General features: G+C 32.5%; 1 protein-coding gene across 1 annotated transcript; it reads right to left on the reverse strand.

Moving 5' to 3' along the window:
* Positions 1-291: 291 nt before the first annotated feature.
* LOC143225076 (sodium-dependent phosphate transport protein 2B-like) lies at positions 292-9,838 on the reverse strand. Its single transcript, XM_076453796.1, has 7 exons — positions 9,695-9,838; positions 9,457-9,601; positions 6,476-6,748; positions 5,854-6,045; positions 4,895-5,013; positions 3,651-3,759; positions 292-2,260 (listed from the first exon to the last, which is right to left on the reverse strand). The coding sequence occupies exons 1-7, from the start codon at positions 9,755-9,757 to the stop codon at positions 1,260-1,262; spliced, it is 1,902 nt and encodes a 633-aa protein (XP_076309911.1). The 5' UTR covers positions 9,758-9,838; the 3' UTR covers positions 292-1,259.
* Positions 9,839-15,584: the final 5,746 nt, after the last annotated feature.

Here is a 15,584-nt window from a genome sequence, read left to right on the forward strand (position 1 = left end):
ATGAGAAATTGTTATTTGCCGTACTTATTTAGATAGAGAACAGGGTAGCTGCAAGTCTACGGCCTTTCAACGTAAAAATACAGAATTCGTGTGTCCACCGATAGACTAAAGTGGCTTTACTGTAAAACAGACAAAATTAAAAGTTACAAAATGTTCTTCTCTATAACACATAATTCACTGTTACTAATGATTTGTTTCTACAGAATTCATCTGCAAGTTGTATAAAATCATCCATCCCTCCAATTAAAAAATCGAAATTAGGAGTGTTAGGAACAAAAACAGTACAGAAAGAAATATACAATTTTACTGTATTAATTATCACCCTATATCTGTACAATCTCAACAAATTGAATGATTACAACAAATCTAGAAACTGAAAGCAACGATTTTATGCTTAAAATACTTGTTAAGATATTCTGTTTCAGAGATTATGAGCTTCTAAATATAAATCAATTATTCTAACCTCCAGAAATTTTAAGATAAGACTAAAAAAATGTGCTTTCTTGAAACAGGCTTTACTGTTATAAGGAATATTTGACAATGCCAATTACAATGATTTTAATGGTATCGTCAATATTTATTGAAGTTTAAACAGCTGATTTTAATACTTTTATCTCTTATAAAGCAGCATTTCCCTATGAGCTACAGAATTACCTTAAAGTTAGGTGTTCACTTTATTCTTATTATTTCTTTCAAAATAACAGAAAAGTAACACATTACTGAAGGTTATATTTCTTGGTTATAAAACTTTCAGGGCCAACCATTGTGAATGATTTTAGAAATAACTTTCTAAGATTTATATAAATGTAATAATTTATTCATAAGAAAAGTAAGGAACATGTACTTTAAACCATTCACGATAAATTTCTAATTTTTTATACAAATGACACAATTTAACAGTTGCATTTAGATATTTGTCCAAGCGAACAAATCAAACCATTACATTGAGCAACAATAATAATATAGCAGCACTGAAAATCACTTTAAAATCAAATCAAAACAAGAAAAACAACTCAAAACTTTACATATTAAAACCTCAAGAATCTGCTTATTTACAGTATTTCAGTAAATTCAAAAATCCTATACATTAAAATCGTTCATCCTCACTATGCTGTAAACATTTTAACATCTTTGTGCTCAATAACTGTAAACGTTATTACCTCATTCATGCATACATACGATAAAAAGATACTAAAACTTTATTTTCTGATCTTATGAGAATTGGCCCTTATTTATTACCATGTAATTGAAAAGTTCTTTCATAAATAAGTGTTTCTTGCAGCCAATGACTTATTATCATTCCAACCATGTGCACTATTTTCTACACCATTCAGTGCAATAACATCGCTTGATGCTGAAGATGATCGTCGTGTATCTAAAAAGTTTATCTGTGACGTGTTCGGTGGAATGGGTAACATGTTAGCATCATGGGCTCTGGCTGTATCGGTAATACAACTACAACATTTGCACAAACTGAGAACTCTTGTAAGAAACCGATCCATGGGATCCAGAGAATGCAACCACTCTGGAAGCCACATCCAGTTCTGCAGAAACAAGGGTAGCAGACTTGGGCGTTTACGCTGAATAATGTTGATCACAACAATAAGAAATAAAAATAATAGAAGTGGGAGACCTAAACCAAGTAGAACATTTGGGCCAGCCATTGACAGACCAAATACAATACCAGGAGCAAAGACAAACATTAGGAGCAGATAAACAATGGAGAACCATCGATATTCAGCCGTTAGATTACCCAATAGCTTGGCTAGAGTGATGGGAAATCTCATGAATGGGAGAGGGTAAAAGAGAAGGATGCCACTAATATTGAAAAACAAATGGCAGAAGGCCAGTTGGAGTGTATCTTGAATGTGTCCCTTGTCTGCTGCAAGTGCTGCAAGAATCCCTGTTGCTGTTGTACCAATGTTGGAGCCCAAGGTTAGCGGATACATCCTCTCTAGAGATATGACTCCTATACCTGCTAGAGGAGTAAGTGCAGAAGTAAAAATGGAGCTGCTCTGGACCAGAATGGTCATGATCATTCCAATAAGAATGGCAACATAACCTACAAACATGGAGAAGGGGAAACGTGGATCTACATTAACAGTTTTCTTGATGATCACAGCAATGCGACCCTTAAGCATGGAATGAAGAAGTTTAACAAGCAGAATGAGACAGGAACAAAGGAGAACCAGTGACACTGCTAACAAGAGCAACCCTACAATCGAATCACTCCAGTTCAATCCTTTAAGGAGAAATTTACCTGAAAAGAAAACAACAAAAAGAAAGAAATTATAAACTGATATTTTGTGACCATAAGAAAAACAGAAATATAATTTTATGGTATCATATAATTTTGACACATAAAGTAATAAAATATTGTGTGGAAAAAAATAATTTAATCTTTTCAAAGAAATTCACTTATTAAAAATGAGTAAACAATATTTTTGTCACTTACTGAGATTAGTAGTGATGTTAGTATAACTTCAAAGAATCAGGAAATTCTATGAAAAATACTTTAACTGAAGTGCAACTTAGTTATCATATCTTAAATAAAAAACTGATATTAATCTTACATGAAAACATGATCATAAAATTTACTTTTTTTTAATGAACACACATTGTCCATGAGGAAAGATGAAAACTGCAAGTTAAAGGATACAAAATTCAAAATAATTTCACCTTTATTTAACTAAACTTCAAATAATTTTATAAACTTAACTAAAGCTCTATTCAACTATACTATAGTAGTACTGTAATGGTGGGTGAGACTTCAAAGCAGTTTTCATATACAATACTAAACCTCTGTTGTTTTATTCAGAGACTAAGTTATTTAACATGATTAACTGAACATGAATAAGGTTCATGATTCACCCATTTCAAGTTTCAGTAGCATTATGACCAGTGTCCAAAGAAAATCAAATGCAATTATGATAACAGGAAGATATATGAAACTACACCTATTTGTAGTTGCTCTACAACAACCAAACCAATTGTTCTATTTTTACTGTTGTTAATGATAGTAATATTGTAATGTTATATAATAATCATAAGGCAAATAGTAAATTTTTATTAATGAGCAGATGAGTTTTTGTTTTCTTTATGAAAGAGAGATTTTATTCTAACATTTTCTGTTATCAAAAAAATTAAGATACATTCCATAACATATTATTCTCATTTATTCATTCCTTTTTATTATAATACTTGATTTTGTCAAAATTCAAGATCACAAAGGCTGGCATTACAGAACCATCTAAGGATTGCTCAAAGAAAACTGATTTAACATTAGCTATCTCCAGCCAAGAACTTGATTTGGCATCATAATTCTTCTCTTACCCTACTGATCTTTGAATGTCATTTCTCTACAAGATAATTATAAAGTAAATGTAACACATTAACAAAATTAAAAAGGAAGAAAACTTCTCATTACTAAATCTAGAAAAATACTAAAAACACTGCAGAAAAAATTATAGAAGTTAATCTTTTCAATTACACATTCTGATCTGACGAGAGCTATTTAGCATGAAAATGCCACCAAATTTCACTTTTACATCTTTTCTGAACATACTTAAGGTTTTAGATTCTGACCATTACCACAGTTGTACGTGTTTCATGAGATGTAACTTTCCTAAAAGTATTATAAAGATTCTTACATTCACTTATACATTCAGTTCCATTCTTCTTACAACATTGTTTTATGAGTGACATGTTTCTGGCTGTTTCATCTTTGTTGGCTATAGCTGTTATAACATTTTTGTCCAGCTGTTCAAGAAAAAAAAATTGTTTATTCAGAAGACAAGAGCACTGTTTTCTAGCATTTGATACTATAGCTCATAATTCATGAGGTTTAACCTTTCCACTGTTTTAAGTATCAAAATTGATATTCAGGTGGCTCAATTGACATGTCTTAATATCATATGTGATTCTCAAAACCCATATATTAAAAATGAATCCTACTAAATCAGGCATACCATTTAGACTGATTGTTACTGGACATACAAGATGAGTGCAATTTTCCCTTCAAACTATTATACTGACAAACATTTGCAAGTGGCACTTATGATGCAATACTCTAGAATGTTGAGCAATTATGACAACCAATCACTTACAATACTCAAAACACAGTAAGAATAAAAATACCTTCATACACTTGAGTATCACATGTGATATTCAGGTTTTGTAAATATTGCAGTCAAAAGCATACTCTAATTAATAAATCTACAAAAAAAAAATCCTTTAGCCTTACTTAAGTAGTTCATACAAACCGTCAAAATGTGTCACAAGCTAGATCATGAATTTGCTTCAAACAGTGAACTGGCTAATATGAAACAAACAACATTTCATGTCTTTACTGCAGAATAGTCTAAATTCTTTACAAATCCTCATAATCAGACACAACTATCTAATAGTTTTAACCAAATAAAACGAATGGTAAATTAAACTCACTAGACCAGTAGAGAACAACCAGCTACAACTGTTCATTACAATCCTGTAATTACCTAACAGTAAGTCAACAAAATATTATACAATAAAAACACACTAATTACATTTTGTCAATCACACAGACAGTAAAATTATAAACTTGCATTTTGCATATGAAATCATATTTCAGAGAGAAAGAATGGTATTCAACTCTGGAACATTCCATAGATTTTCAAAAAAAGCTTTTACCATAATTGATACATGTTGGAGATAAACGGCTTATTCTTATTTATTTGCTTCATATGACCTACTGAACTTCAAATTATTTCTCTCATAACTGTAAAAAATAAGTAAATAAATACTTAAAGAACTCACATTGGACAACACACACGGAAAGAAAATTTTAGGAAAGAACTGTTGAAATTGTTTTCTGAAACATATTTACAATTTGATGAATTGGGATTTTTTAAAGTACCTGAATAATGGTCTTTGTGAATGGTTTTGTAAGTCTCTTGAGAAAATCGCGATCTGCACCCTTGTTTTGTTCCCATTCTGTACTCTTAAGGATGGCACTCGTTATGTGATACAAGTAACCTAAAAACCAGTTTAATCAGTTAGTGTAAAAATAAGTTAATGTGCTGGAACAGCAGTAACAAGGTAAGCAAACAAAATCATCAAAAGACACATCAAACATAAAATGTACAGTAAAAAGATTAATTTTAAATGTTTAATGAGACTTTCATTGTTCATAGACAAAGATGACAAAATATATTATGTTCTGTGAAACAGTGGTTCCAAACTGCTGGTTGTAAAAAATTCAATTACTGTGAAATTTATGATTGGTACATGTGTTAAGAACAGGAGAAAAGTGTTGCTTCCTTCTTAGTTCATTGCAAAATAAATGATCGTGAGAACTTTCACTTCAAAGCTTCTTGAAGCAGCTAAATTAGAAAACCTATACACTCCTAATGGTCCATAAGCTTTTAAGGAAACTTTTGACAGTACATGAAGAGAAAACATCTGGAACCACTGCTCTTGACTAACAGTGTACAGACTTAAAGACATTTTTTCACATTTTAAAATTTCATTGCAAAAACAACAACCTAGTTTCATGGAGCACATGACATCAAATGTTCCTTAACAAATTATTAGTATATCTGGAAGTAGCAACTAAAGTATCAACTTTGTAATATTTAATTCATATGAGACTGAATTAGTTCCCATAGATTTCAGTAATTACATCTACAAAATATTGTGAGTCATAATAATTTATTGAATCCTTATTTGGTAGTTCAAGAGATTTAGATCTGTTCTGATTGTATTTCTTAAAGTAGATGGAAAAAATACAAAATATACAACTTGCTTTTTTTCATAGATATATCTCATAGGTTTTACATTCCATCAATTGTTACTTTCTGATGCTTACACACTTACCTGTACTGACTTCTATGGGTAAAAGAACAATAACTGTCAACCAGTTGAACATGTCATGTACAGTCGCAGCTGCAAAAGCCCTACGAAACTCGTTTCTTTCTGATGCCTGCATCAGTGAAACAATGGTGTTTGTCATGGAAGTTCCAATGTTTGCTCCCATAATGATTGGAATGGCACTTCTAACCTCAACCACTGTATAAATAGAACAAATTTGTGTTTGTAGTATAAGTCATGACACAACTGGATTCTTCAGTCCTCATAAATGTTCCATTTTAATTTTAATCTTAGCCAGAATAAATCATTTTTCCACTGAATAAAACTATTTTTCTTGATAGTCAAGCTGTTGAATTTTGCTTAACTACCAATTAACCTTATAGTATCAAAACAAAAAATATCACCTTTACAATTAACAAGTTTTCTACAACCTTCTATGGTAAATTGGATTAACATATCTCCCATGTACCATGCTTATTGTGGCCATTTCATTTTTTTTTCTTTTCTTTGATGATCAGATGTTTGGCAGTTTATTTCACTCAGCTAGCTAAAAAACAATTATCATATCAATTAGAAGAAAATTTATAAAAACATTTTCATATGAAAATTGATTTTATCTCATACTTACAGTCAGTCCCTACCATGGTAATAACAATGGATGTGGAGGTTGATGAACTCTGCACCAATACTGTGACAAGAACTCCAATCATCAAGCCCACAACAGGATTGGATAGTAACTCATTTTTGGATAGTACATCCCCCGCTACTTTTCCTCCAAGAAGACGGAATGCAGAGCTGAGAAAGTCCAGGGAACAGATGAAGAAATAGAGCAGCAACAAGAGGGCTCCAAGTTTGGCAAAAGACTGGAGTACACGTAGGACCTTGCCTGATCTGGAGAGCTCTGTAAGAATTAACAGAAATATAAATGTTATATTCAGCATAAAATGTATTGCATTAGCCTTGTCATGTAAAGCTCATTTTACACAATACAATATATAGTAGAGACCCACAAAATAGATTTTATTTATACTTACCTGGTAGGAAATTTCATTATACCTATAAAAAAATTAAATACTCATCTCAGTTTGGGTAAACAATCATATTCGAAATGGATAGCATATATAAATAGTAAAATATGCTATTTTATCAGTAGATACACAATCAAATGTCCTTCACTATTAGGAACATATTCATTTCATCAGCAAAAACAAAATGAACATAAAAACTTCCAGTTTTACCAATAACAGGAAAAGCAAATATATCATTTTTCAACACGAACAATCACAAACGAACCACTTCATGACAAAAATACAATGAAAAGTACATTATAACAGGAATACAGTTTAACATGTAATTATACCAGCAAGATACAAACACAGTCAAACACAAGAAGATAAATCAAACATACCGTTTTAGGAAAATATTAGTCAAAACGTATGCCACCAACAAGAATATCACACACCAAGGAAAGTACACTTAGGTTTACCGTTTTACCAGCAGGAGCTTATTAAGCCTTCCAATTTTGAAGAGACAATGCGCTAGTAAAATACACAATTTGCATAAATGAAGGAAGTAGATATATTTGTACCAAAAGAAATCACTAGGAAAAAAATATTATCACGTTGAGAATAAAGTGTATAACAGGCTATTTGCAAGGCACCTGTAACAAAAAAGACGTTTCCATATTATTTTATAAATAATCCAAGAAGGTTGGACAAGGTCATAAGAACGATAGCAGACGATGATCTATGTGCAGTATCATACGATATTAAAAACAAAACTTCTGAATACCCAGAATAACCAAAGGCATAAACACCAGATCGTTGTAATGCTGATATTTTTGGCTACTACAAATAGACCTCAAGTATGAAATTCGGTTGGCATGTTCATCCAAGTGTATTGTTTATTTGGGACTATTTTGCTCTGAAAAATGTGCGTCTAATCATTTATAAACGTGAAACCTTGCAGAACTTATCACAATTACGTATCAAACGTTTAAAATACGGGCCAAAAATTATCATGATGACCTTATTTTATTTTTTCGCATTTCACTTCTCGCATATTCGAGCATACTGATATATTTAAGCTTTTTCGCAACTTTCATGTATCTTAACTTTCTTTGAAGTGTAAAAAAGTCACATGCCAGTAACTTTTCCATGTTTATATTATTAGATGGATATATTTTGATGTGCCCTCTGCACTAACACTAAATAATTTCCATATCTAGTTTACGATATCAAGAAAACTTTAGAATTTCATTTAAAAATATTTTCGTTTTTAGTCTACCGTCATCCCAAAACGGACAAGAAATTGAATAATACTAATGAAAAAATATATTTGCAAAATTTATGGGTGTGAAAGAAAAGAATAAATTAACCAATTGGTTAAAATAATCTTTTTCTTTTCCTAATGATTAACAAAACTATAATTAACGCAAACAGTTGTGGTCTTTGAAAATTATTTTCTGTAAACTATCACATTCTTTCAACCAAGCTGCCTTGAGCGACGGACATGTACGTTTTTGTCATTTGCCAGCAATGCATATTTCCAACAACGCTTTGGTACCGGTATAAACCGCTTTGCTGGGAAGCTTGCCAACGCGACAAGGATCTGCACATACTCATCACTCACAAATACTGAGGTAATTCGAACGGTCGATTAGCATCTTCTTCGCTAGTTCAAGTATCTAGTCTCAATAAAAACTAGTTTCTAAAAATTATTTCTGGAAACTTCTTTAGACATTTTGAAATATAAACTGTTTTTATGAACTTCGAAATGATGCTGTAATCCTTTTATATATAATACACAGTAGCGATTTAATAACCAGTAAATACCATTTTTATTGACTCAGTCGCTTCTCGAAGTATCAATGTACAAAAACGCTTTTAAGATAACCATTTCATTCAAAGGAAACCTTTATACACACATTGTGTAAATCATATATTCACGAACGCAAAGACATTTTGTATTTCAGTTGCTAAATGATACGTAAATTGATTTCCTCTAACTAAATCACTGAAGGCTAAAGCCGGGTTTTGTCACTCCCTTGGCGTTTAACATTTATATTTTCTTATACTCATATAAACATATGTATATACATTTAGTTTTTCAAATAGATAAGCCATTCGTATACAAATGTTCTACCCTTATGGAATTGAATATGACACGCAAATACGTTGCAAGTTCGTTTTTTTTTTTCTATGACAAAAGCTGTAAGTAGTATAGATTAGGACCTAAAACAGTAAAAATCAATCCGAGCGTGAGATAAAGCAAAAACTGAAATTGTAGATGATTCATAGCACTGTACTTCTCAAATTACTGTTTACGTTAACACATGAAAGCGTTGTTTGGTCAACCATCAGAAATAAATAATTGCTTCTATTTTACATGTTTCATACATACTTATATTAATATAGAACATAATAAAAATATTATTATGATCTATCCATCTTTGTTTTAACATTAAGAGCTTGAAACGCACGCATCTGCCATTATTTAGCTATATAATGTATACTTTGCAGCAAAGCATACACGCTGAACAAAGCAGATCAACTACCACCAAGGAAAGTATCCACGGACCCGACAGGAAGTTTTTAAACAAGTGTTTACCTGACCACTTGACCCCTTGGTCCATCAGTTCAGGCAGAGCCCATGGATCTAATTCCGGTTCACATTCAAAAATATACTCTGCTGTCTGCTGGCCTAGCTGGCTGCTCTTTTCATCGGCCTGAACCGGCAGCACGTCCAGCTTGACCTGGCGTTGGAACGGTAAAAGGTTAAATTCACACTTTGATCACCCCCCCAGTGTCCCCATAGTAATAGAATGATCACACAGAATTCTACTTACCTGATTCATGGCTTCTGTCTTTTCAACAGGCCTTTCTCCTAAAGTATCTTGTGTGGCAGTCATAACGCTTGCTCCTCTAGAATTCAGTTAACCGGCATCACTACCGGCGCGCGCGTATGCTAGATATATATACCAAGTATGACGCATTATAAACGTCATTAATCGAAAGGCTTGGTATGTTTTGCAGTCATATAGTTCTTTTCTAGAATCCATTTTATTTCCGCAGTATTATAATTGCTGTAACCTATAATCATTGTTTTATGTTTTAAAAAGTATTTCCTTTCAAAGTGATATTGTTTAAAGGTACATAATAGTTAAACAAAAAATCCTTTTCCCATATATTTTAGCGGAAGAACACAGCTACATGCATCCCTAACATTTAATAGAAGGCTTGATATGACACACCGTCTAGCACAAATCAGCGATTGGCTTCTTTTTACAACGCCTTTTTCACGTGAGAGACGCGTGTACAAACGCGCGATTCACGTGAACGCTCTAAATAAGCGCAGAAAATTATGCGCGTGTATCTGCAACTAACATATTTCAAAATTCAAAGGGATTTCCGAATATCAAGTCATTAAACAGCAAAGCCTGCCAAGTTACCAGATAAATAATTTATCACATGGAGAAACAATATACTTAAAAACAGCATACGTAATATTTCATTATTTTTCAAAACGATATATTGCGACCTACAATCAAAATTGTTGCAAAAATAACAACCGTACTTTGCAGTTAGTGGCAGCATTTCTTTCTTTTTCCGTTTCTTTGTAAGCATTGTCTTCTCTCGGTATTAAAATGACTCTAAGCCTCGTTGATTTAACCCTTTCAAGCTGTACATTTAGCTAAAAAGACACTCTAAATATTTAAAAATAAAATCCTATAAAATTGAAAAATAATTTTGTTTTTAGTTTCTATTTTATTGCAATGGATATATATATATATTATATTATACATTTAAATACTACACTTCACGACCATTTGTCTTCTGTTAAAATCATTTTTTGATCATTAAAAATGGATATAATCAATGCAGTTGGATCCTCAATCGCTGGTAGATCCTCATTTGATTTCAGTTACTAACCACTCTATTAACTTAAACCTACACAGTAATAATTCTGCCCTCATATTTATAACATACTCCCATCTACAACGCTTGTGAAGTTTGAAATACAGTTCCAAAACAACAAAAATTAATTGTATTTTCTTCGAATACATTACCCAAGAGGATGATAAATATTAGCAACAAGAAAGGCTTGACAAACGTAAAAAAACATAACGCAAATAACATGGAAAAGGAAGTAACCAAACAAAGGTATATCAGCAAGAAATATAGGGTAGAATATAAACATTCAGTTAAGTATATTTGTAAAAAATAATAACACAGTTTTTATAGTTATAAACTAAAGCATATTGAAAGGAAAATAAAATAACAAATATTTTGTTGAACAATAAAAAATAAATAAATAGTTGCAATTTACCATTTCTTATTTACAGATTTTTTTTCATGTTAACCAAATATTTTGAGATATTTCTATTTTTGAATTCAAATATTTTTTTTAGCCAGATGCCGGTAGAAGATTAAAATAGCAGCTTTCCAGTGATGTGTGTGTATGTATTTTCTCACAGCAAAGACACTTCGGGCTATCATTTGCTGTGTCTACCGAGGATAAGGGAACCCCCTGATTTTAGCGTTGTAAATCCGTAGACTTACCGTTGTACCAGCGGGGGACGACGGATTGGCGGAAAGAGATTCATAACAAAACTGAACGATTTGCTGGGGTAGCTGATACCCTTATTACACCAAACCTACAGAAACTATATTTATATAAACAAAATACAAATAGGTTTCTATTGTGTATGGGAATAACAAAATATTAGAATATTATACTCTTCTGAAATTCAAGTCAAACAACTAATTAAAATAATGTAAATACATGGACCATTAACTTAGATACATAAAAATATATTTACAACAATATTTAAAGTAAAAACGGAGAGTATATTAGATAAACTAATTTTATGCATTTATGAACATTTTTAGTGTACTTAGTTTATAAAAGGAGTAAATTGTATTTTTTAACGTCTCAAAAATATGTATGCTTAGTTTATTTATGTTTTGTTGGAAAACATAAAATATTTGAATGTTTTTGTTATAAATTATCAGTAAAATTACACCCAGAAATTTAAAATGGCGTAATCAGTGAAATTTAATATGTGCATTGATAACATAATATCTTGAAATAATTTGTTTATTCCAAATACTCTCGCAAAGCTAAACAATGGCTATCTGCTATAGCTCTCACTTATGGCAAACTGACAGAGAGAGAAGACAGCTAGTAAACAGCACCGACCGCCAACATTTGGCTTACTCTAATCAAATAGTACATTTTTAACGTCACTAACACAATACAACCATGGTAAAGAGACACAAATCATGGACCCTTGGATGCATGGTCCAACATGCTCATAACTTAGAAGTAAAGCAATTTTCATGCCAATTAATTAAGCGAATATGAGGGCGCTTAGTTTGGGTTTTTTTGTTGTTGTTTTTTTTGCATTATTTGTACTCTGTATATCTCCAGTGTAAAATAAGTTGGGCCTAAAAGTACAGGGAGAAAGATGCAGTATTTGATATATAAAACAGAAGGGGAGAGAAGGTCATTAACTTTACTTCAGTTTTAATATCATACAGGCAAACTAAAGAGTTAAATGTATTGTTAAGTAGACCAGAGTTGCAACAAAATAATAAGCAAACTAAATTTAGTATGATGAAACTCACAATCAGAAAACCATTAGGAAAAATGAAAGATTTCTGATGCAGCAAACATTTTTGTATGAATTTCAAAACCAAACTCACGATGCTTCTTATTATGTCAAGTTTGTAGTGATTCTAACAACAAGTACACAGTATTATTAGTTTATGAAAAATCGTATAAAAGCACGCGCAATGGCGCATGAGTTTTTTGTTTTAAATCACAACCAGTTTTTGGTTAAGTTCATTCGGTCAAGAGTAGACAATCAAAAACGTGAGCAGTCGTGCAGTACTATAGGATATTAGGGTTTGTTTGATTTGTTTTGAATTTCGCGCAAACCTCCACGAAGGCTATCCGCGCTAGCCGTCCCTAATTTAGCAGTGTAAGACTAGAGGGAAGGCAACTAGTCATCACCACCCACCGCCAACTCTTAAGCTACTCTTTTACCAACGAATAGTGGAATTGACGTTTACATTATAACGTTCCCACGGCTGAAAGGGCGAGCATGTTTGACGTGAAGGGGATCCTAACCCGGATATTAGGGAATCAGAAACAGAATCACATTTGATTATTATTCACAATAAACTACCAGTAATATTTCGGAAGAGTTTCGGCGGTCTTGTAATAGTTATTTTGAATCTCACTATTAAGAACGTAGAAGAAAACTATAGTTTTCTTACCTGCTAAAAGTGTGTTATATTTAATCATTATATTTTTCTCCTTCACCAATTTTTAATATTTTAAGTTATTAGTGGTGAGTTTTGGACTACACATCAAAACCAAACAAAAATTTACTTGAAATTAAGCACAAAGCTACAGTATGAGCTACCGGTGCTCTGTCCACCACGAGTATTGAAACCCGATGTGTGGCGTTGTAAATCCACAGACAAACCGCTGTACTCTTGGGGGACAAAACAAAAAGTATATTATACTGAAACAAACTAAAATAATGTAAATAAAACAACTATTGTGTTAAATAAAAAAATCGTTACATAGAAATATACACAAATCTTAACTTTGTGTTTCTGTCTATTTTTTAATCTTCGAATTGTGTTTATGTCTGGGTTAAACAATATATTTAATTGTTAACCTGATATATTTATATACCTTTAAGTGACGTATGCTATATGAACACTACACTAAGTATGCACGCAAGAAAAAAATACTGATTTCCAAAATACAATGAATTTATTTTTCAATACAACACCTTAGTCGCTGCTGAAAAGTGAAGATAATACTGAAATCTTGTTACCCCAGACGTAAGTAAGTTTTCGTCTATAAGAAAAATTTCCCCGAAGCGTTTCATGTAATTTTGACCTTGGATACATGACAATGACTACATTCATGGTCAAGTTTTCTGTGGGGTAGACGAGCCAGCCGCGTACACATTAAACATGCAAAAAGAGAGGGTGAAAAGTCCTGCAGTGAATAGAAAGCCCACATTTGGTGAAGGCGCTTTTTAATGGCAATTTCTAAGTAAATACTTAATAAAAAGGTTGTAGGTTCTCATGGAACAACGTAAGTTTGTACTGAACGTTTAAACGATAAAAATTAGATTATTTCTTCCTTCACAATTTTAAAAACTGCCTTCATCGTACGCAGAGTTAGGTCACGTTTACAACTGACGCTAACTGCACTACACTTGCATAAAGAATGAGCTTACTTGTACTTGCCAATCGAAAAAAACACTGGCTAAAACATAAGCACACTGAGTGATTCATTATAATAGTTTCTTTTAACTGACTCTTGAATTATCCCTCAACTGTCTTGTATATTTACTCTATCCTCGAATGTACCAGAAAAACTCAATGTCAAATCTTTATAGCTTTCTAGACCTAATTCAATATTTCGTTATAACCTACAGTTCCATCTAACGACGATATTGAAAATATAGGTTGAAACAATATATGTTGGTCACAAGAAGAAGCTGGCATACAATATTCGATAATATAAATTGTGTATGCGTGTGGCTAGATTTTGAAGTCATGTGCAATGTTTTTTTTTTTCTCTCATTGAAACCAAATATTTTAAGTTTAGTATTTATTTTGAATTTCGCGCAAAGCTACACGAGAGCCATCTACACTAGCCGTTCCTAATTTAACAGTGTAAAACTAGAGAGAAGGCAGCTGGACATCACCACCCACTGCCAACTCTTGGGCTACCAACAGATAGTGGGATTGACATTCACATTATAACGTCCCCACGGCTGAAAGGGCGAGCATGTTTGGTGCGATGTGGATTCGAACCCGCGACACTCAGATTACGAGTCGAGTTCCTTAACCACCTGGTCATGCTGGGCCTTAAGTTGAGTAATGCAAGTTAGTCCTGTCTTTATAGTACAATTAAGCAATTTTCTCGAGTGTACGTTTTTTTACAAAAGCAGTGTTTACAAAACATACTGTTATAAAACTGTGTATTATTTGGTAGGTTACTTTAAATTATTCGATATAAAGAATAATGTAGAGTGCGGTCCATTTAGTGTTATAGCAAAACAACATTTTATATCTCGAACTTCAAGTTCCACTTTTACCTAATTAATCTTACATTCATCGAGTGATAGGCCTAACTTAATAATTCCATTCGCTACTTTTCACGTTTGTATGGAATGCTTCATATTGCATTGCAAGTCCTCAGATATACCGCTGTGCTACTGGGAGGAATGGATAGAAGGATATGGTCGAATATAGCGACCAAAAGTGTGAAATAAGTGAAATGAGAAATGGACCAGGAACACTGGAAAACTTAAGACAACTTACTTATTTATTTCAACACGAATAATATGTATGGACCATTCTTCTAGGTTTGTATATTGTAGTTTTATGGATGGGTAGGGGATGTTGAAAACACAATCAAGGAACCCCAAGTAAATTATGAAACTGGACAGATAGAAATAGGAAAATAGTGCGTAAGGGAAACTATAGAGAAGGAAGATAGTCAACTCTACTCACCGCCCACTCTTGGACTATTCTTTACCGATGAAAGTTGAGATTGACCATCACGTTATAACGTTCCCACGGCTATAAAAGCAAGCGTGTTCGGAGAAGGGATTTGAACACTCAGCTCTCATGTTACTATTCGAGTGCTCTAACCACCAGGTTATGACAGGCCAAAAGACGAGCTAGAAGTAGCTAAGT

This window comes from Tachypleus tridentatus, chromosome 9 (assembly GCF_004210375.1).
Source record: "Tachypleus tridentatus isolate NWPU-2018 chromosome 9, ASM421037v1, whole genome shotgun sequence".
Lineage (NCBI taxonomy): Eukaryota > Metazoa > Arthropoda > Merostomata > Xiphosura > Limulidae > Tachypleus > Tachypleus tridentatus.